We start from the raw sequence: 22,472 nt of genomic DNA, 5'->3' as shown, positions 1-22,472 counted from the left end.
GGAGGGAGAGGGAGAGAGGCCGCGATCGATAGGAGGGAGAGGGAGGCCGCGATCGACAGGAGGGAGAGAGAGAGGCCGCGATCGACAGGAGGGAGAGGGAGAGAGGCCGCGATCGATAGGAGGGAGAGGGGGGCCACGATCGACAGGAGGGAGAGACCGCGATCGACAGGAGGGAGAGAGGCCGCAATCGACAGGAGGGAGAGAGAGGCCGCGATTGACAGGAGGGAGAGAGAGGCCGCGATCGACAGGAGGGGGAGAGAGGCCGCGATCGACAGGAGGGAGAGAGAGAGGCCGCGATCGACAGGAGGCAGAGAGAGAGAGGCCGCGATCGACAGGAGGGAGAGAGAGGCCGCGATCGACAGGAGGGAGAGAGGCCGCGATCGACAGGGAGAGAGAGAGGCCGCGATCGACAGGAGGGAGAGAGAGAGGCCGCGATCGACAGGAGGGAGAGAGAGAGGCCGCGATCGACAGGAGGGAGAGAGAGAGGCCGCGATCGACAGGAGGGAGAGAGAGAGGCCGCGATCGACAGGAGGGAGAGAGAGAGGCCGCGATCGACAGGAGGGAGAGAGAGAGGCCGCGATCGACAGGAGGGAGAGAGAGAGAGGCCGCGATCGACAGGAGGGAGAGAGAGGCCGCGATCGACAGGAAGGAGAAAGAGAGAGGCCGCGATTGACAGGAGGGAAAGGCCGCGATTGACAGGAGGGAGAGAGAGGCCGCGATCGACAGGAAGGAGAAAGAGAGAGGCCGCGATTCACAGGAGGGAAAGGCCGCGATTGACAGGAGGGAGAGAGAGAGGCCGCGATCGACAGGGGAGGGAGGCCGCGATCGACAGGAGGGAGAGAGAGGCCGCGATCGACAGGAGGGAGAGAGGCCGCGATCGACAGGAGGGAGAGAGGCCGCGATCGACAGGAGGGAGAGAGAGGCCGCGATCGACAGGAGGGAGAGAGAGGCCGCGATCGACAGGAGGGGGAGAGAGGCCGCGATCGACAGGAGGGGGAGAGAGGCCACGATCGACAGGAGGGAGAGAGAGGCCGCGATCGACAGGAGGGAGAGAGGCTGCGATCGACAGGAGGGAGAGCGAGAGAGGCCGCGATCGACAGGAGGGAGAGAGAGGCCGCGATCGACAGGAGGGAGAGAGGCTGCGATCGACAGGAGGGAGAGCGAGAGAGGCCGCGATCGACAGGAGGGAGAGAGAGAGAGGCCGCGATCGACAGGAGGGAGAGAGAGGGAGGCCGCGATCGACAGGAGGGAGAGAGAGAGAGGCCGCGATCGACAGGAGGGAGAGGCCGCGATCGACAGGAGGGAGAGAGAGGCCGCGATCGACAGGAGGGAGAGAGAGAGGCCGCGATCGATAGGGAGAGAGAGAGGCCGCGATCGACAGAAGGGAGAGAGGCCGCGATCGACAGGAGGGAGAGAGGCCGCGATCGACAGGAGGGAGAGAGGCCGCGATCGACAGGAGGGAGAGAGAGGCCGTGATCGACAGGAGGGAGAGAGAGAGGCCGCGATCGACAAGAGAGAGAGAGAGGCCGCGATCGACGCGAGAGAGAGGCCGCGATCGACAGGAGGGAGAGCGGGAGAGGCCGCGATCGACAGGAGGGAGAGAGAGAGAGTCCGCGATCGACAGGAGGGAGAGAGAGGCCGCGATCGACAGGAGGGAGAGAGAGGCCGCGATCGACAGGAGGGAGAGAGAGGCCGCGATCGACAGAAGAGAGAGGCCGCGATCGACAGGAGGGAGAGAGAGGGAGGCCGCGATCGACAGGAGGGAGAGGCCGCGATCGACAGGAGGGAGAGGCCGCGATCGACAGGAGGGAGAGAGAGGCCGCGATCGACAGGAGGGAGAGAGAGGCCGCGATCGACAGGAGGGAGAGAGAGGCCGCGATCGACAGGAGGGAGAGAGAGAGAGAGGCTGCGATCGACAGGAGGGAGAGGGAGAGAGGCCGCGATCGATAGGAGGGAGAGGGAGGCCGCGATCGACAGGAGGGAGAGAGAGAGGCCGCGATCGACAGGAGGGAGAGGGAGAGAGGCCGCGATCGATAGGAGGGAGAGAGGCTGCGATCGACAGGGAGAGAGAGAGGCCGCGATCGACAGGAGGGAGAGAGAGAGGCCGCGATCGACAGGAGGGAGAGCGAGAGAGGCCACGATCGACAGGAGGGAGAGAGATAGAGGCTGCGATCGACAGGAGGGAGAGAGAGAGAGGCCGCGATCGACAGGAGGGAGAGAGAGAGGCCGCGGTCGACAGGAGGCAGAGAGAGAGAGGCCGCGATCGACAGGAGGGAGAGAGAGGCCGCGATCGACAGGAGGGAGAGAGAGAGGCCGCGATCGACAGGAGGGAGAGAGAGAGAGAGGCTGCGATCGACAGGAGGGAGAGGGAGAGAGGCCGCGATCGATAGGAGGGAGAGGGAGGCCGCGATCGACAGGAGGGAGAGAGAGAGGCCGCGATCGACAGGAGGGAGAGGGAGAGAGGCCGCGATCGATAGGAGGGAGAGGGGGGCCACGATCGACAGGAGGGAGAGACCGCGATCGACAGGAGGGAGAGAGGCCGCAATCGACAGGAGGGAGAGAGAGGCCGTGATTGACAGGAGGGAGAGAGGCCGCGATCGACAGGAGGGAGAGAGAGGCCACGATCGACAGGAGGGGGAGAGAGAGAGGCCGCGATCGACAGGAGGGGGAGAGAGGCCGCGATCGACAGGAGGGAGAGAGGCTGCGATCGACAGGGAGAGAGAGAGGCCGCGATCGACAGGAGGGAGAGAGAGAGGCCGCGATCGACAGGAGGGAGAGCGAGAGAGGCCGCGATCGACAGGAGGGAGAGAGATAGAGGCTGCGATCGACAGGAGGGAGAGAGAGGCCGCGATCGACAGGAGGGAGAGAGGCCGCGATCGACAGGAGGCAGAGAGAGAGAGGCCGCGATCGACAGGAGGGAGAGAGAGGCCGCGATCGACAGGAGGGAGAGAGGCCGCGATCGACAGGGAGAGAGAGAGGCCGCGATCGACAGGAGGGAGAGAGAGAGGCCGCGATCGACAGGAGGGAGAGAGAGAGGCCGCGATCGACAGGAGGGAGAGAGAGAGGCCGCGATCGACAGGAGGGAGAGAGAGAGGCCGCGATCGACAGGAGGGAGAGAGAGAGGCCGCGATCGACAGGAGGGAGAGAGAGAGAGGCCGCGATCGACAGGAGGGAGAGAGAGGCCGCGATCGACAGGAAGGAGAGAGAAGCCGCGATTGACAGGAGGGAAAGGCCGCGATTGACAGGAGGGAGAGAGAGAGGCCGCGATCGACAGGGGAGGGAGGCCGCGATCGACAGGAGGGAGAGAGAGGCCGCGATCGACAGGAGGGAGAGAGGCCGCGATCGACAGGAGGGAGAGAGGCCGCGATCGACAGGAGGGAGAGAGAGGCCGCGATCGACAGGAGGGGGAGAGAGGCCGCGATCGACAGGAGGGGGAGAGAGGCCACGATCGACAGGAGGGAGAGAGAGGCCGCGATCGACAGGAGGGAGAGAGGCTGCGATCGACAGGAGGGAGAGCGAGAGAGGCCGCGATCGACAGGAGGGAGAGAGAGAGAGGCCGCGATCGACAGGAGGGAGAGAGAGGGAGGCCGCGATCGACAGGAGGGAGAGAGAGAGAGGCCGCGATCGGCAGGAGGGAGAGGCCGCGATCGACAGGAGGGAGAGAGAGGCCGCGATCGACAGGAGGGAGAGAGAGAGGCCGCGATCGATAGGGAGAGAGAGAGGCCGCGATCGACAGAAGGGAGGCCGCGATCGACAGGAGGGAGAGAGGCCGCGATCGACAGGAGGGAGAGAGGCCGCGATCGACAGGAGGGAGAGAGAGGCCGTGATCGACAGGAGGGAGAGAGAGAGGCCGCGATCGACAAGAGAGAGAGAGAGGCCGCGATCGACGCGAGAGAGAGGCCGCGATCGACAGGAGGGAGAGCGGGAGAGGCCGCGATCGACAGGAGGGAGAGAGAGAGAGTCCGCGATCGACAGGAGGGAGGGAGAGGCCGCGATCGACAGGAGGGAGAGAGAGGCCGCGGTCGACAGGAGGGAGAGAGAGGGAGGCCGCGATCGACAGGAGGGAGAGGCCGCGATCGACAGGAGGGAGAGAGAGGCCGCGATCGACAGGAGGGAGAGAGAGGCCGCGATCGACAGGAGGGAGAGAGAGGCCGCGATCGACAGGAGGGAGAGAGAGGCCGCGATCGACAGGAGGGAGAGAGAGGCCGCGATCGACAGGAGGGAGAGAGAGGCCGCGATCGACAGGAGGGAGAGAGAGAGAGAGGCCGCGATCGACAGGAGGGAGAGAGAGAGAGAGGCTGCGATCGACAGGAGGGAGAGGGAGAGAGGCCGCGATCGATAGGAGGGAGAGGGAGGCCGCGATCGACAGGAGGGAGAGAGAGAGGCCGCGATCGACAGGAGGGAGAGGGAGAGAGGCCGCGATCGATAGGAGGGAGAGGGGGGCCACGATCGACAGGAGGGAGAGACCGCGATCGACAGGAGGGAGAGAGGCCGCAATCGACAGGAGGGAGAGAGAGGCCGCGATTGACAGGAGGGAGAGAGGCCGTGATCGACAGGAGGGAGAGAGAGGCCACGATCGACAGGAGGGGGAGAGAGAGAGGCCGCGATCGACAGGAGGGGGAGAGAGGCCGCGATCGACAGGAGGGAGAGAGGCTGCGATCGACAGGGAGAGAGAGAGGCCGCGATCGACAGGAGGGAGAGAGAGAGGCCGCGATCGACAGGAGGGAGAGCGAGAGAGGCCGCGATCGACAGGAGGGAGAGAGATAGAGGCCGCGATCGACAGGAGGGAGAGAGAGAGAGGCCGCGATCGACAGGAGGGAGAGAGAGAGGCCGCGATCGACAGGAGGCAGAGAGAGAGAGGCCGCGATCGACAGGAGGGAGAGAGAGGCCGCGATCGACAGGAGGGAGAGAGGCCGCGATCGACAGGGAGAGAGAGGCCGCGATCGACAGGAGGGAGAGAGAGAGGCCGCGATCGACAGGAGGGAGAGAGAGAGGCCGCGATCGACAGGAGGGAGAGAGAGAGGCCGCGATCGACAGGAGGGAGAGAGGCCGCGATCGACAGGAGGGAGAGAGAGAGGCCGCGATCGACAGGAGGGAGAGAGAGAGGCCGCGATCGACAGGAGGGAGAGAGAGAGGCCGCGATCGACAGGAGGGAGAGAGAGAGAGGCCGCGATCGACAGGAGGGAGAGAGAGGCCGCGATCGACAGGAAGGAGAAAGAGAGAGGCCGCGATTGACAGGAGGGAAAGGCCGCGATTGACAGGAGGGAGAGAGAGGCCGCGATCGACAGGAAGGAGAAAGAGAGAGGCCGCGATTGACAGGAGGGAAAGGCCGCGATTGACAGGAGGGAGAGAGAGAGGCCGCGATCGACAGGGGAGGGAGGCCGCGATCGACAGGAGGGAGAGAGAGGCCGCGATCGACAGGAGGGAGAGAGGCCGCGATCGACAGGAGGGAGAGAGGCCGCGATCGACAGGAGGGAGAGAGAGGCCGCGATCGACAGGAGGGGGAGAGAGGCCGCGATCGACAGGAGGGGGAGAGAGGCCACGATCGACAGGAGGGAGAGAGAGGCCGCGATCGACAGGAGGGAGAGAGGCTGCGATCGACAGGAGGGAGAGCGAGAGAGGCCGCGATCGACAGGAGGGAGAGAGAGAGAGGCCGCGATCGACAGGAGGGAGAGAGAGGGAGGCCGCGATCGACAGGAGGGAGAGAGAGAGAGGCCGCGATCGACAGGAGGGAGAGAGAGGCCGCGATCGACAGGAGGGAGAGAGAGGCCGCGATCGACAGGAGGGAGAGAGAGAGGCCGCGATCGATAGGGAGAGAGAGAGGCCGCGATCGACAGAAGGGAGAGAGGCCGCGATCGACAGGGGGGAGAGAGGCCGCGATCGACAGGAGGGAGAGAGAGGCCGTGATCGACAGGAGGGAGAGAGAGAGGCCGCGATCGACAGGAGGGAGAGAGAGAGGCCGCGATCGACAGGAGGGAGAGAGGCTGCGATCGACAGGAGGGAGAGCGAGAGAGGCCGCGATCGACAGGAGGGAGAGAGAGAGAGGCCGCGATCGACAGGAGGGAGAGAGAGGGAGGCCGCGATCGACAGGAGGGAGAGAGAGAGAGGCCGCGATCGACAGGAGGGAGAGAGAGGCCGCGATCGACAGGAGGGAGAGAGAGGCCGCGATCGACAGGAGGGAGAGAGAGAGGCCGCGATCGATAGGGAGAGAGAGAGGCCGCGATCGACAGAAGGGAGAGAGGCCGCGATCGACAGGGGGGAGAGAGGCCGCGATCGACAGGAGGGAGAGAGAGGCCGTGATCGACAGGAGGGAGAGAGAGAGGCCGCGATCGACAGGAGGGAGAGAGAGAGGCCGCGATCGAAAGGAGGGAGAGAGGCCGCGATCGACAGGAGGGAGAGAGAGAGGCCGCGATCGACAGGAGGGAGAGAGAGAGGCCGCGATCGACAGGCGGGGGAGAGAGAGGCCGCGATCGACAGGCGGGAGAGAGAGAGGCCGCGATCGACAGGAGGGAGAGAGAGGCCGCGATCGACAGGAGGGAGAGAGAGAGAGAGGCCGCGATCGACAGGAGGGAGAGAGAGAGAGAGGCTGCGATCGACAGGAGGGAGAGGGAGAGAGGCCGCGATCGATAGGAGGGAGAGGGAGGCCGCGATCGACAGGAGGGAGAGAGAGAGGCCGCGATCGACAGGAGGGAGAGGGAGAGAGGCCGCGATCGATAGGAGGGAGAGGGGGGCCACGATCGACAGGAGGGAGAGACCGCGATCGACAGGAGGGAGAGAGGCCGCGATCGACAGGAGGGAGAGAGAGGCCGCGATTGACAGGAGGGAGAGAGGCCGTGATCGACAGGAGGGAGAGAGAGGCCGTGATCGACAGGAGGGGGAGAGAGAGAGGCCGCGATCGACAGGAGGGGGAGAGAGGCCGCGATCGACAGGAGGGAGAGAGGCTGCGATCGACAGGGAGAGAGAGAGGCCGCGATCGACAGGAGGGAGAGAGAGAGGCCGCGATCGACAGGAGGGAGAGCGAGAGAGGCCGCGATCGACAGGAGGGAGAGCGAGAGAGGCCGCGATCGACAGGAGGGAGAGAGATAGAGGCTGCGATCGACAGGAGGGAGAGAGAGAGAGGCCGCGATCGACAGGAGGGAGAGAGAGAGGCCGCGACCGACAGGAGGCAGAGAGAGAGAGGCCGCGATCGACAGGAGGGAGAGAGAGGCCGCGATCGACAGGAGGGAGAGAGGCCGCGATCGACAGGGAGAGAGAGAGGCCGCGATCGACAGGAGGGAGAGAGAGAGGCCGCGATCGACAGGAGGGAGAGAGAGAGGCCGCGATCGACAGGAGGGAGAGAGAGAGGCCGCGATCGACAGGAGGGAGAGAGAGAGGCCGCGATCGACAGGAGGGAGAGAGAGAGGCCGCGATCGACAGGAGGGAGAGAGAGAGGCCGCGATCGACAGGAGGGAGAGAGAGAGGCCGCGATCGACAGGAGGGAGAGAGAGAGGCCGCGATCGACAGGAGGGAGAGAGAGAGAGGCCGCGATCGACAGGAGGGAGAGAGAGGCCGCGATCGACAGGAAGGAGAGAGAGAGAGGCCGCGATTGACAGGAGGGAAAGGCCGCGATTGACAGGAGGGAGAGAGGCCGCGATCGACAGGGGAGGGAGGCCGCGATCGACAGGAGGGAGAGAGAGGCCGCGATCGACAGGAGGGAGAGAGGCCGCGATTGACAGGAGGGAGAGAGGCCGCGATCGACAGGAGGGAGAGAGAGGCCGCGATCGACAGGAGGGGGAGAGAGGCCGCGATCGACAGGAGGGGGAGAGAGGCCACGATCGACAGGAGGGAGAGAGAGGCCGCGATCGACAGGAGGGAGAGAGGCTGCGATCGACAGGAGGGAGAGCGAGAGAGGCCGCGATCGACAGGAGGGAGAGAGAGAGGCCGCGATCGACAGGAGGGAGAGAGAGGGAGGCCGCGATCGACAGGAGGGAGAGAGAGAGAGGCCGCGATCGACAGGAGGGAGAGGCCGCGATCGACAGGAGGGAGAGAGAGGCCGCGATCGACAGGAGGGAGAGAGAGAGGCCGCGATCGATAGGGAGAGAGAGAGGCCGCGATCGACAGAAGGGAGAGAGGCCGCGATCGACAGGAGGGAGAGAGGCCGCGATCGACAGGAGGGAGAGAGGCCGCGATCGACAGGAGGGAGAGAGAGGCCGTGATCGACAGGAGGGAGAGAGAGAGGCCGCGATCGACAAGAGAGAGAGAGAGGCCGCGATCGACGCGAGAGAGAGGCCGCGATCGACAGGAGGGAGAGCGGGAGAGGCCGCGATCGACAGGAGGGAGAGAGAGAGAGTCCGCGATCGACAGGAGGGAGAGAGAGGCCGCGATCGACAGGAGGGAGAGAGAGGCCGCGATCGACAGGAGGGAGAGAGAGGCCGCGATCGACAGGAGGGAGAGAGAGAGGCCGCGATCGACAGGAGGGAGAGAGAGGGAGGCCGCGATCGACAGGAGGGAGAGGCCGCGATCGACAGGAGGGAGAGAGAGGCCGCGATCGACAGGAGGGAGAGGCCGCGATCGACAGGAGGGAGAGGCCGCGATCGACAGGAGGGAGAGAGAGGCCGCGATCGACAGGAGGGAGAGAGAGGCCGCGATCGACAGGAGGGAGAGAGAGAGAGAGGCCGCGATCGACAGGAGGGAGAGAGAGAGAGAGGCTGCGATCGACAGGAGGGAGAGGGAGAGAGGCCGCGATCGATAGGAGGGAGAGGGAGGCCGCGATCGACAGGAGGGAGAGAGAGAGGCCGCGATCGACAGGAGGGAGAGGGAGAGAGGCCGCGATCGATAGGAGGGAGAGAGGCTGCGATCGACAGGGAGAGAGAGAGGCCGCGATCGACAGGAGGGAGAGAGAGAGGCCGCGATCGACAGGAGGGAGAGCGAGAGAGGCCGCGATCGACAGGAGGGAGAGAGATAGAGGCTGCGATCGACAAGAGGGAGAGAGAGAGAGGCCGCGATCGACAGGAGGGAGAGAGAGAGGCCGCGATCGACAGGAGGCAGAGAGAGAGAGGCCGCGATCGACAGGAGGGAGAGAGAGGCCGCGATCGACAGGAGGGAGAGAGAGAGAGAGGCCGCGATCGACAGGAGGGAGAGAGAGAGAGAGGCTGCGATCGACAGGAGGGAGAGGGAGAGAGGCCGCGATCGATAGGAGGGAGAGGGAGGCCGCGATCGACAGGAGGGAGAGAGAGAGGCCGCGATCGACAGGAGGGAGAGGGAGAGAGGCCGCGATCGATAGGAGGGAGAGGGGGGCCACGATCGACAGGAGGGAGAGACCGCGATCGACAGGAGGGAGAGAGGCCGCAATCGACAGGAGGGAGAGAGAGGCCGCGATTGACAGGAGGGAGAGAGGCCGTGATCGACAGGAGGGAGAGAGAGGCCACGATCGACAGGAGGGGGAGAGAGAGAGGCCGCGATCGACAGGAGGGGGAGAGAGGCCGCGATCGACAGGAGGGAGAGAGGCTGCGATCGACAGGGAGAGAGAGAGGCCGCGATCGACAGGAGGGAGAGAGAGAGGCCGCGATCGACAGGAGGGAGAGCGAGAGAGGCCGCGATCGACAGGAGGGAGATAGAGGCTGCGATCGACAGGAGGGAGAGAGAGAGAGGCCGCGATCGACAGGAGGGAGAGAGAGAGGCCGCGATCGACAGGAGGCAGAGAGAGAGAGGCCGCGATCGACAGGAGGGAGAGAGAGAGGCCGCGATCGACAGGAGGGAGAGAGAGAGGCCGCGATCGACAGGAGGGAGAGAGAGAGGCCGCGATCGACAGGAGGGAGAGAGAGAGGCCGCGATCGACAGGAGGGAGAGAGAGAGGCCGCGATCGACAGGAGGGAGAGAGAGAGAGGCCGCGATCGACAGGAGGGAGAGAGAGGCCGCGATCGACAGGAAGGAGAAAGAGAGAGGCCGCGATTGACAGGAGGGAAAGGCCGCGATTGACAGGAGGGAGAGAGAGGCCGCGATCGACAGGAAGGAGAAAGATAGAGGCCGCGATTGACAGGAGGGAAAGGCCGCGATTGACAGGAGGGAGAGAGAGAGGCCGCGATCGACAGGGGAGGGAGGCCGCGATCGACAGGAGGGAGAGAGAGGCCGCGATCGACAGGAGGGAGAGAGGCCGCGATCGACAGGAGGGAGAGAGAGGCCGCGATCGACAGGAGGGGGAGAGAGGCTGCGATCGACAGGAGGGAGAGAGAGGCCGCGATCGACAGGAGGGAGAGAGGCTGCGATCGACAGGAGGGAGAGCGAGAGAGGCCGCGATCGACAGGAGGGAGAGAGAGAGAGGCCGCGATCGACAGGAGGGAGAGAGAGGGAGGCCGCGATCGACAGGAGGGAGAGAGAGAGAGGCCGCGATCGACAGGAGGGAGAGAGAGGCCGCGATCGACAGGAGGGAGAGAGAGGCCGCGATCGACAGGAGGGAGAGAGAGAGGCCGCGATCGATAGGGAGAGAGAGAGGCCGCGATCGACAGAAGGGAGAGAGGCCGCGATCGACAGGGGGGAGAGAGGCCGCGATCGACAGGAGGGAGAGAGAGGCCGTGATCGACAGGAGGGAGAAAGAGAGGCCGCGATCGACAGGAGGGAGAGAGAGAGGCCGCGATCGACAGGAGGGAGAGAGGCCGCGATCGACAGGAGGGAGAGAGAGAGGCCGCGATCGACAGGAGGGAGAGAGAGGCCGCGATCGACAGGAGGGAGAGAGAGGCCGCGATCGACAGGAGGGAGAGAGAGGCCGCGATCGACAGGAGGGAGAGAGAGAGAGAGGCCGCGATCGACAGGAGGGAGAGAGAGAGAGAGGCTGCGATCGACAGGAGGGAGAGGGAGAGAGGCCGCGATCGATAGGAGGGAGAGGGAGGCCGCGATCGACAGGAGGGAGAGAGAGAGGCCGCGATCGACAGGAGGGAGAGGGAGAGAGGCCGCGATCGATAGGAGGGAGAGGGGGGCCACGATCGACAGGAGGGAGAGACCGCGATCGACAGGAGGGAGAGAGGCCGCGATCGACAGGAGGGAGAGAGAGGCCGCGATTGACAGGAGGGAGAGAGGCCGTGATCGACAGGAGGGAGAGAGAGGCCACGATCGACAGGAGGGGGAGAGAGAGAGGCCGCGATCGACAGGAGGGGGAGAGAGGCCGCGATCGACAGGAGGGAGAGAGGCTGCGATCGACAGGGAGAGAGAGAGGCCGCGATCGACAGGAGGGAGAGAGAGAGGCCGCGATCGACAGGAGGGAGAGCGAGAGAGGCCGCGATCGACAGGAGGGAGAGAGATAGAGGCTGCGATCGACAGGAGGGAGAGAGAGAGAGGCCGCGATCGACAGGAGGGAGAGAGAGAGGCCGCGACCGACAGGAGGCAGAGAGAGAGAGGCCGCGATCGACAGGAGGGAGAGAGAGGCCGCGATCGACAGGAGGGAGAGAGGCCGCGATCGACAGGGAGAGAGAGAGGCCGCGATCGACAGGAGGGAGAGAGAGAGGCCGCGATCGACAGGAGGGAGAGAGAGAGGCCGCGATCGACAGGAGGGAGAGAGAGAGGCCGCGATCGACAGGAGGGAGAGAGAGAGGCCGCGATCGACAGGAGGGAGAGAGAGAGGCCGCGATCGACAGGAGGGAGAGAGAGAGGCCGCGATCGACAGGAGGGAGAGAGAGAGGCCGCGATCGACAGGAGGGAGAGAGAGAGAGGCCGCGATCGACAGGAGGGAGAGAGAGGCCGCGATCGACAGGAAGGAGAGAGAGAGAGGCCGCGATTGACAGGAGGGAAAGGCCGCGATTGACAGGAGGGAGAGAGGCCGCGATCGACAGGGGAGGGAGGCCGCGATCGACAGGAGGGAGAGGCCGCGATCGACAGGAGGGAGAGAGGCCGCGATTGACAGGAGGGAGAGAGGCCGCGATCGACAGGAGGGAGAGAGAGGCCGCGATCGACAGGAGGGGGAGAGAGGCCGCGATCGACAGGAGGGGGAGAGAGGCCACGATCGACAGGAGGGAGAGAGAGGCCGCGATCGACAGGAGGGAGAGAGGCTGCGATCGACAGGAGGGAGAGCGAGAGAGGCCGCGATCGACAGGAGGGAGAGAGAGGCCGCGATCGACAGGAGGGAGAGAGAGGGAGGCCGCGATCGACAGGAGGGAGAGAGAGAGAGGCCGCGATCGACAGGAGGGAGAGGCCGCGATCGACAGGAGGGAGAGAGAGGCCGCGATCGACAGGAGGGAGAGAGAGAGGCCGCGATCGATAGGGAGAGAGAGAGGCCGCGATCGACAGAAGGGAGAGAGGCCGCGATCGACAGGAGGGAGAGAGGCCGCGATCGACAGGAGGGAGAGAGAGGCCGTGATCGACAGGAGGGAGAGAGAGAGGCCGCGATCGACAAGAGAGAGAGAGAGGCCGCGATCGACGCGAGAGAGAGGCCGCGATCGACAGGAGGGAGAGCGGGAGAGGCCGCGATCGACAGGAGGGAGAGAGAGAGAGTCCGCGATCGACAGGAGGGAGAGAGAGGCCGCGATCGACAGGAGGGAGAGAGAGGCCGCGATCGACAGGAGGGAGAGAGAGGCCGCGATCGACAGGAGGGAGAGAGAGAGAGGCCGCGATCGACAGGAGGGAGAGAGAGGGAGGCCGCGATCGACAGGAGGGAGAGGCCGCGATCGACAGGAGGGAGAGAGAGGCCGCGATCGACAGGAGGGAGAGGCCGCGATCGACAGGAGGGAGAGAGAGGCCGCGATCGACAGGAGGGAGAGAGAGGCCGCGATCGACAGGAGGGAGAGAGAGAGAGAGGCCGCGATCGACAGGAGGGAGAGAGAGAGAGAGGCTGCGATCGACAGGAGGGAGAGGGAGAGAGGCCGCGATCGATAGGAGGGAGAGGGAGGCCGCGATCGACAGGAGGGAGAGAGAGAGGCCGCGATCGACAGGAGGGAGAGGGAGAGAGGCCGCGATCGATAGGAGGGAGAGAGGCTGCGATCGACAGGGAGAGAGAGAGGCCGCGATCGACAGGAGGGAGAGAGAGAGGCCGCGATCGACAGGAGGGAGAGCGAGAGAGGCCACGATCGACAGGAGGGAGAGAGATAGAGGCTGCGATCGACAGGAGGGAGAGAGAGAGAGGCCGCGATCGACAGGAGGGAGAGAGAGAGGCCGCGATCGACAGGAGGCAGAGAGAGAGAGGCCGCGATCGACAGGAGGGAGAGAGAGGCCGCGATCGACAGGAGGGAGAGAGAGAGGCCGCGATCGACAGGAGGGAGAGAGAGAGAGAGGCTGCGATCGACAGGAGGGAGAGGGAGAGAGGCCGCGATCGATAGGAGGGAGAGGGAGGCCGCGATCGACAGGAGGGAGAGAGAGAGGCCGCGATCGACAGGAGGGAGAGGGAGAGAGGCCGCGATCGATAGGAGGGAGAGGGGGGCCACGATCGACAGGAGGGAGAGACCGCGATCGACAGGAGGGAGAGAGGCCGCAATCGACAGGAGGGAGAGAGAGGCCGCGATTGACAGGAGGGAGAGAGGCCGTGATCGACAGGAGGGAGAGAGAGGCCACGATCGACAGGAGGGGGAGAGAGAGAGGCCGCGATCGACAGGAGGGGGAGAGAGGCCGCGATCGACAGGAGGGAGAGAGGCTGCGATCGACAGGGAGAGAGGCCGCGATCGACAGGAGGGAGAGAGAGAGGCCGCGATCGACAGGAGGGAGAGCGAGAGAGGCCGCGATCGACAGGAGGGAGATAGAGGCTGCGATCGACAGGAGGGAGAGAGAGAGAGGCCGCGATCGACAGGAGGGAGAGAGAGAGGCCGCGATCGACAGGAGGCAGAGAGAGAGAGGCCGCGATCGACAGGAGGGAGAGAGAGGCCGCGATCGACAGGAGGGAGAGAGGCCGCGATCGACAGGGAGAGAGAGAGGCCGCGATCGACAGGAGGGAGAGAGAGAGGCCGCGATCGACAGGAGGGAGAGAGAGAGGCCGCGATCGACAGGAGGGAGAGAGAGAGGCCGCGATCGACAGGAGGGAGAGAGAGAGGCCGCGATCGACAGGAGGGAGAGAGAGAGGCCGCGATCGACAGGAGGGAGAGAGAGAGAGGCCGCGATCGACAGGAGGGAGAGAGAGGCCGCGATCGACAGGAAGGAGAAAGAGAGAGGCCGCGATTGACAGGAGGGAAAGGCCGCGATTGACAGGAGGGAGAGAGAGGCCGCGATCGACAGGAAGGAGAAAGAGAGAGGCCGCGATTGACAGGAGGGAAAGGCCGCGATTGACAGGAGGGAGAGAGAGAGGCTGCGATCGACAGGAGGGAGAGAGGCCGCGATCGACAGGAGGGAGAGAGAGGCCGCGATCGACAGGAGGGGGAGAGAGGCCGCGATCGACAGGAGGGGGAGAGAGGCCACGATCGACAGGAGGGAGAGAGAGGCCGCGATCGACAGGAGGGAGAGAGGCTGCGATCGACAGGAGGGAGAGCGAGAGAGGCCGCGATCGACAGGAGGGAGAGAGAGAGAGGCCGCGATCGACAGGAGGGAGAGAGAGGGAGGCCGCGATCGACAGGAGGGAGAGAGAGAGAGGCCGCGATCGACAGGAGGGAGAGAGAGGCCGCGATCGACAGGAGGGAGAGAGAGGCCGCGATCGACAGGAGGGAGAGAGAGAGGCCGCGATCGATAGGGAGAGAGAGAGGCCGCGATCGACAGAAGGGAGAGAGGCCGCGATCGACAGGGGGGAGAGAGGCCGCGATCGACAGGAGGGAGAGAGAGGCCGTGATCGACAGGAGGGAGAAAGAGAGGCCGCGATCGACAGGAGGGAGAGAGAGAGGCCGCGATCGACAGGAGGGAGAGAGGCCGCGATCGACAGGAGGGAGAGAGAGAGGCCGCGATCGACAGGAGGGAGAGAGAGAGGCCGCGATCGACAGGCGGGAGAGAGAGAGGCCGCGATCGACAGGCGGGAGAGAGAGAGGCCGCGATCGACAGGAGGGAGAGAGAGAGAGGCCGCGATCGACAGGAAGGAGAGGGAGAGAGGCCGCGATCGACAGGAGGGAGAGGGAGGCCGCGATCGACAGGAGGGAGAGAGAGGCCGCGATCGACAGGAGGGAGAGAGGCCGCGATCGACAGGAGAGAGGCCGCGACCGACAGGAGGGAGAGAGAGGCCGCGATCGACAGGAGGGGGAGAGAGGCCGCGATCGACAGGAGGGAGAGAGAGGCCACGATCGACAGGAGGGAGAGAGAGGCCGCGATCGACAGGAGGGAGAGAGAGGCCGCGATCGACAGGAGGGAGAGAGAGAGAGGCTGCGATCGACAGGAGGGAGAGAGAGAGAGGCCGTGATCGACAGGAGGGAGAGAGAGAGAGGCCGCGATCGACAGGAGGGAGAGAGGGAGAGAGATAGAGGCAGGAGGGAGACCGAAGGTTTCCTTGAGGAGCCGGGTGAGTGGGAGGCACTCCTGCTCCTCCTGACCCACAAGGAGTGCCGAAAGAGGCAGCCCCGCCTCCCCTTCACTGCCGAGTTTCCGGAGCCCTGGGAAACCCGGCCGGTAGCTGTTAAAGTTAAATCATGCTCCCAATTGCACTTTGGGAGCCTGATTTAAATATGTTAACAGGCCTGGCTGACATAAAAATGGCAGCAGGCACGTGCATGTCGGGTTGGGGTCACATTTGCATCTCTTACGCCCATCATTGGCGGGGGGTGGGGGCAGGTTAATATCAAGCCCAATGTCTCCATTACCTACTGTCACTGGGTTCCATGTTATAGCTCCCTCACACTGACATGACCAGGGGGGATATCCTGGTCCCAGGTTGTACCAGGAGTGCACACTGTACGGGGAGGTAAATGCTCCCTTTGCTGTATTCTACTTAAATTTGGTCCTAAATGCTCAGAGAATCTATTCCCCCCAAAGAATATGGGCGCAGCACGTTGATGTGGGGCGGTTTCTGCTGGTGTGGGGCGGTTTCTGCTGGTGTGGGGCGGTTTCTGCTGGTGTGGGGCGGTTTCTGCTGGTGTGGGGCGGTTTCTGCTGGTGTGGGGCGGTTTCTGCTGGTGTGGGGCGGTTTCAGCTGGTGTGGGGCGGTTTCTGCTGGTGTGGGGCGGTTTCTGCTGGTGTGGGGTGGTTTCTGCTGGTGTTACTGTACCATCATGTTGTCTGGAGGTTCACCCTGGCCAGTGGTAGAGCACACAAACACCACCAGGGGCTCGTGGATCAGGTCGGCCTGAGGGGGAAGAGAAAAGGACAGTTAGACCATCAGAGTAATGGGCGTAGCTCGGCAGCACAGTCTATCTGATGGGCAAGCGGTAAAGCAATGCAGGAGTCACTCCCTCCTTTCAGTTACAGCTCCATCAGGAAAATACCATCAAGCTGTTCTGTGCATCTGCCCCTCACTCTGTATCTAGTAAATTTGGAGTATCGGTGGAAACAGCAACAACAACCACCTGCATTTATATAGCGCCTTCAAGGCGCTTCCAGGAGCGTTATCAGACAAAATTTGACACCGAGCCACATAAAGGGATATTAGGGCAGATGACCAAGAGCTTGGTCAAAGAGGTAGGTTTAAACCAGCGTCTTAATGGAGGAGAGAGAGGTAGAGAGGCCGAGAGGTTGAAGGAGGGAATTCCAGTGCTTAGGGACTAGGCTGCTGAAGGCACGGCCACCAATGGTGGAGCGATTAAAATTGGCGATGAGCAAGAGGCCAGAATTGGAGGAATGGAGAGTTTTTGGAGTGTTGTGGGGCTGGAGGAGGTTACAGAGATAGGGAGGGGTGAGGCCATGGAGAGATTTGAAAACAAGGATGAGAATTTTAAATTTCAGCCATTGCCGGACCGGGAGCCAGTGTAGGTCAGCGAGCACAGGGGTGATAGGTGAACAGGACTTGGTGAGAGTTAGGATACGGGCAGCAGAGTTTTGATTAGTTTAACGTTACAGAGGGTTGAAGATGGGAGGCCGGCCAAAAGAGCAACGGAATAGTCAAGTCCAGAGGTAACAAAAGCATGGCTGAGGGTTTCAGCAGGGGTGGAGTCGGGCGATGTTACGGAGGTGGAAAAAGGGGGTCTTAGTTATGGAGCAGATATGTGGACGGAAGCTCAGCTCAGGGTCAAATACAACACCAAGGATGCGAACAGTCTGGTTCAGCTTCAGACAGTGGCCAGGGGGAGGGATGCAGTCGGTGGCTATGGAAAGTAGTTTATGGCAGAGTCCGAAGACAATGGCTTTGGTTTTCCCAATATTTAATTGGAGGAAATTTCTGTTCATCCAGTACTGGATGTCAGACAAGCAACGTGACAAATAAGAGACAGCGGAGGGGTCGAGAGAGGTGGTGGTGAAGTAGAGCTGGTGTCATCGGAATACGTGTGGAATCTGACGCTGTGTTTTTGGACAATATCATCGAGGGGCAGAATGTAGATGAGAAATAGGAGGGGGCCAAGGATAGATCCTTGTGGGACTCCAGAGGTAACGATGCGGGAGCGGGAAGAGAAGCCGTTGCAGAGATTCTCTGGCTACAAAAGGATATATAAGAATGGAACCAGGTGAGAGCAGTCCCACTCAGCTGGACAACGGAGGAGAGGCACTGGAGGAGGACTGTGTGGCCAACCGTGTCAATGGTTGCAGACAGGTCGAGAAGGAGGAGGAGGGATAGTTTACCACAGTCATAGTCACAAAGGATGTCATTTGTGACTTTGATAAGGGTCGTTTCAGTACTGTGGAAGGGTCAGAAACCTGATTGGAGGGATTCAAAATGGAGTTGCGGGAAAGTTGGGCCTGGATTTAGGAGGCGATAACACGGTCAAGCACTCGAGAGGAAAGGAAGTTTGGAGATGGGGTGGTAGTTTGTCAGGACAAAAGGGTCAAAGGTGAGTTTTCTGAGGAGGGGGATTTGAAAAGGAAGGGGGGCAGTACCTGAGGAGAGGAAAATTTAATCGTTTTTCTGGAGCTCCCTCCCAATCTCTGACCATCAGCATGGGAAGGAAGAAAGGAAAAGAGTTGCATTTCTATAGCGCCTTTCACAATCTCAGGACATCACAAAGCACTTTACAGCCAATGAAGTACTTTTGAAGTGTAGTCATTGTTGTAATGTAGGAAACGCAGCAACCAATCTGCACACAGCAAAATCCCATGAGCAGCAATGAGATAATGACCAGATAATCTGATAAATATTGGCCAGGACACCAGGAAGAACTCCCTTGCTCTTCGAATAGTGCCATGGGACCTTCGATGTCCACCTGAGAGGGAAGACAGGGACTCGGTTTAACGTCTCATCCAAAAGACGGTACCTCTGACAGTGCAGCACTCCCTCAGCACTGCACTGGAGTGTCAGCCTGGATTGTGTGCTCTGGAGTGTGAACTGAACCAATAACCTTCTGACTCAGAGAGGAGAGTGACAGCAATGAGCCAACTGAACCAACAACCTTCTGACTCAGAGAGGAGTGACAGCAATGAGCCACGGCTGACTCATTGGTGTCAGTGCCAAGTAATGACCGCCTCCAACCAGAGGAAGTCTGACCGCCTTCCTCTGACCTACTATCATCACCGAGGTCCCATCACCAACATCCTAGGGTCACCAATGACCAGAAGCTGAATGTGAACAGTGTGGCTACAAGAACAGGGCAGAGGCTAGGAATTCTGCAGCAAGTGGCTCACCATCTGACCCTCAATGACTCTTCACTATCTAGAAGGCTCAAGTCAGGAGTTGGAACACTCACCGCTCGCCTGGGTGGGGGCAGCCACAACACTCGGGAAGCTCGGTACCATCCAGGACAGAGCAGTTCACTTGATCAGTGTCCCTGCTGCTGGACTCAATATCCACCCCTGATCTACAGGACTGGCTCACTGCAGCAACTCCCCAACGTTACTTCAGCACCACCTCCCTCCTCTGCAGTCTCTACCATCAGTGCAGCAACATTGTGGGAACACCGTCACCTCCAGGTTCATCTCAGAGTCCATCCCCCAGTCACACACCATTCCGACTTGGTCATATATTGCCATTCCTTTATCGTCGCTGGTTCAGAATCCTGGAATTCCCTACCTAACACCTTTGTGGGAGTAACATCACCACTAGGACTGCAGTGGTTAAAGGAGTCGGCCCATTGCCACCGAGTAAGGACGGCCAATAAATGTGGCTTTTTAAAGTTCTGAATTCTTCTCCCAGTGGTGGCGGGTGGGGGTAATTAAAAAACTGACTGACGGGTTAAGAAAGGGCAGGACTTACCATCCCCCATCTAGTTCAACAACAACTTGTATTTATAGAGCGCCTTTACCGTAGTAAAACGCCCCGCGGTGCTTCACGAGTGTCATAAAACAAACTTTGACACTGAGCCACATAAGGAGATATTAGGGCAGATGACCAAAGAGGTCGGTTATAAGGAATGTCTTAAAGGAGGGGAGAGAGGTAGAGAGGTTTAGGGAGGGAATTCCAGTGCTTAGGGCCTAGGCTGCTGAAGGCACGGCCACCAATGGTGGAGCGATTAAAATCGGGGATGCACAAGAGGCCAGAATTGGAGGAGTGCAGAGATCTCGGGGGGGTTGTGGGGCTGGTGGAGATTACAGAGAAAGGGAGGGGCGAGGCCATGGAGCAATTTGAAAACAAAGATGAAAATTTTAAAATCGAGGCATTGCTTAACTGGGAGCCAATGTAGGTCAGCGAGCACAGGGGTGATGGGCGAACGGGACTTGTTGCGAGTTAGGACATGGGCAGCAGAGTTTTGGATGACCTCAAGTTTACATAGGGAAGAACGTGGGAGGCCAGCCAGGAGTGTGTTGGAATAGTCAAATCTAGAGGTAACAAAGGCATGGATGAGGGTTTCAGCAGCAGATGAGTTGAGGCCGGGGCGGAGACGGGCGATGTTAGAGGTGGAAATAGGCGGTCTCAGTTATGGCACGGATATGTGGTCGGAATTTCATTTCAAATATGACACCAAGGTTGGAGAGGCGTTGGAGAAGGATGGAGTGGTCAACCGTGTCAAAGGCTGCAGACAAGTCAAAAAGGACGAGGAGGGATAGTTTACCTTTGTCACAGTCACAAAGGATACAATTTGTGACTTTGATGAGAGCCGTTTCGCTACTGTGGCGGGGCGGAAACCTGATTGGAGGGATTCAAACATTGAGTTGCGGAAAAGATAGGCACGGATTTGAGAGGCGACAACACGTTCAAGCACTTTGGAGAGGTAAAGGAGGTTGGAGATGGGGCGGTAGTTTGCAAGGACGGAGGGATCAAGGGTTTTTTTTGAGAAGGGGGTGATGACGTCAGATTTGAGGGGGAGGGGGACAGTACCTGAGGAGAGAGAGCCGTTAACAATGGGAGCCAGAAAAGGAAGTTTTACCTTAAATGTGTCTCCTCTGTTTACCGACCTTCTGCCACTGGAAACAGTTTTTCCTTATTTACTCCATCAAAACCATTCATGATTTTGAACACCTCATTCAAACCTCCTCTTAACCTTTTCTGCTCGAAGAACAACCCCAGCTTCTCCAGTCTCTCCACATAACTGAAGTCCCTCATCCTGGTACCATTCTAGTAAATCTCTTCTGCACCTTCTCCAAGGCCTTGACATCCTTCCTAAAGTGTGGTGCCCAGAATTGGCCACAATACTCCAGTTAGCCTTCCTCCAGTTAGGTATTTTTACACTTGATTGTTCCTTGGCCGTTTCCATAACTATTCTACACCTGATGATATTATGATCACTGTTCCCCAAATCCTCTCCCACTGAAACATGCTCTACTTGCCCCACTTCATTCCCCAGAACTAGATCTAGCACCGCTTCCTTCCTCGTTGGGCTGGAAAGTTCTCTTGTACACATTTCAGGAATTCCTCCCCCTCTCTGTCCTTTATACTGTTACTATCTCACTCTATATTAGGATAATAATTGAAGTTCCCCATTATCATTACTCTGTAGTTCTTGCATCTGCCTGAAATTCACCTGCAAATTTGCTCCTCTATCTCCTTCCCACTAATTGGTGGCCTATAGTACACACCCAGTAGTGTAATAGCTCTTCTATTGTTCCTTAACTCTAACCAAATAGATTTTGTCTTTGACCCCTCAACTACATCATCCTTTTCCAGTGCTATAATAGTTTCTTTGATCAATATTGCCACTTCCCTATCTCTCTGAATACCTGTAGTCAGGAATACTGAGTTCCCAAACCTCCCTCTTTCAGCTAGGTCTCTGTTATTGCCACTATATTATAGTCCCATGCTGCGACTTGTGCCTGCAGCTCACCAACCTCATTTACCACGCTACATGCATTTACGCACATGCACGCCAAACCCATCTTAGATGCCTCGCATTTGTCCCATGTCTGATCCCTCCTATGTCAGCTGTAGCTCAGTGGGTCGCACCCTCGCCTCCGAGTCAGAATGTTGTGGTTCAAGTCCCACTCCTGAGACTTGAGCACAAAAATCCAGCTTGACACTCCAGTGCAGTGCTGAGGGAGTGCTGCACTATCGGAGGTGCTGTCTTTCGGATGAGACGTTAAACCGAGGCTCAGGTGGATGTAAAAAATCCCATGACACTATTTCGAAGAAGAGCAGGGGAGTTATCTCCGGTGTCCTGGACAGTATTTATCCCTCAATCAACATAACAAAAAACAGATGATCTGGTCATTACCACATTGCTGTTTGTGGGAGCTTGCTGTGCGCAATTGGCTGCCGAGTTTCCTACATTACAACAATGACTACACTTCAAAAGTACTTCATTAGCTGTAAAGCACTTTGGGACGTCCTGAGGTCGTGAAAGGCGCTATAGAAATGCAAGTCTTTCTTTTATTTCTGAACTATTCTTTACTCCATTGCTATTTGTCTCTCCCAGTCCTCTGTGCATCTCGTTTCTCTTTAATGTTTCATCCTGGTGCTCACACCCCTGCCAAATTAGTTTAAACCATCCCCCACAGCAGTAGTTAACTTTCCCACGAGGACATTGGCGCCTGATCTGTTGAGGTGCAACCCATCCACCTTGAACAGGTCCCTCCTGCCCCAAAACTGGTCCCAATGCCCCAAGATTCCGAAGTCCCCTCTCCTGCACCATTTCTCCTGCCACACATTAACGTGCCTTATCCTACTATTCCTATATACTCACTAGCGTGTGGCACTGGGAGTAATCCAGAGATTACTACCTTTGAGGTCCATTATCTCATTGCTGTTTGTGGGAGCTTGCTGTGCGCAAATTGGCTGCTGCATTTCCTACATTACAACAGTGAGCACACTTCAAAAGTACTTAGTTGGCTGTAAAATGCTTGGTCGTGTTTACTTCCAACACCAGATTTCTGATTGGTCACCAGGGAGGACAAGACCTGATTTCTGATTCGTCCCCTTGGAGGACAAGACACACCCAACAGTTTCTCGGGAATGTGTAATCAGATCCTGCCTGCCTAAGTAATCAATTACTTTGCAAAGAGCTCACATAGAACAGACAGGGCTCCACCATCGCGAATTTAGACCTTCTCCCACCCCCCCAACAGGTTCCTAACCTTCCTCCCACCCCCCGAGTTTCTGACCTTCCCACCCCCCCCAAATTCCTGACCTTCTCCCCCTGACCAAGTGCCTGACCTCC

The 22,472-nt window shown here is 60.4% G+C and overlaps 1 protein-coding gene across 7 annotated transcripts in view; it reads right to left on the bottom strand.

Annotated features, from left to right (window-relative positions):
* The window catches only part of ndor1 (NADPH dependent diflavin oxidoreductase 1), a 142,770-nt gene that overhangs the window by 110,317 nt on the left and 9,981 nt on the right, over positions 1–22,472 (bottom strand). For all 7 annotated transcript variants that reach the window (XM_085965937.1, XM_085965939.1, XM_085965941.1 and 4 more), the window contains one exon: positions 16,070–16,147. In XM_085965937.1, coding sequence (XP_085822063.1) covers positions 16,070–16,147 — 78 coding nt within the window. The remainder of the gene's footprint in view (positions 1–16,069; positions 16,148–22,472) is intronic.

Source organism: Somniosus microcephalus, chromosome 23 (assembly GCF_052327205.1).
Source record: "Somniosus microcephalus isolate GS21.2 chromosome 23, FLI_Smic_1.0, whole genome shotgun sequence".
In the NCBI taxonomy this organism is placed as follows: domain Eukaryota; kingdom Metazoa; phylum Chordata; class Chondrichthyes; order Squaliformes; family Somniosidae; genus Somniosus; species Somniosus microcephalus.
Note: the sequence above shows the minus strand (reverse complement) of the source record. Positions and strands in the feature narration are given on the sequence as shown.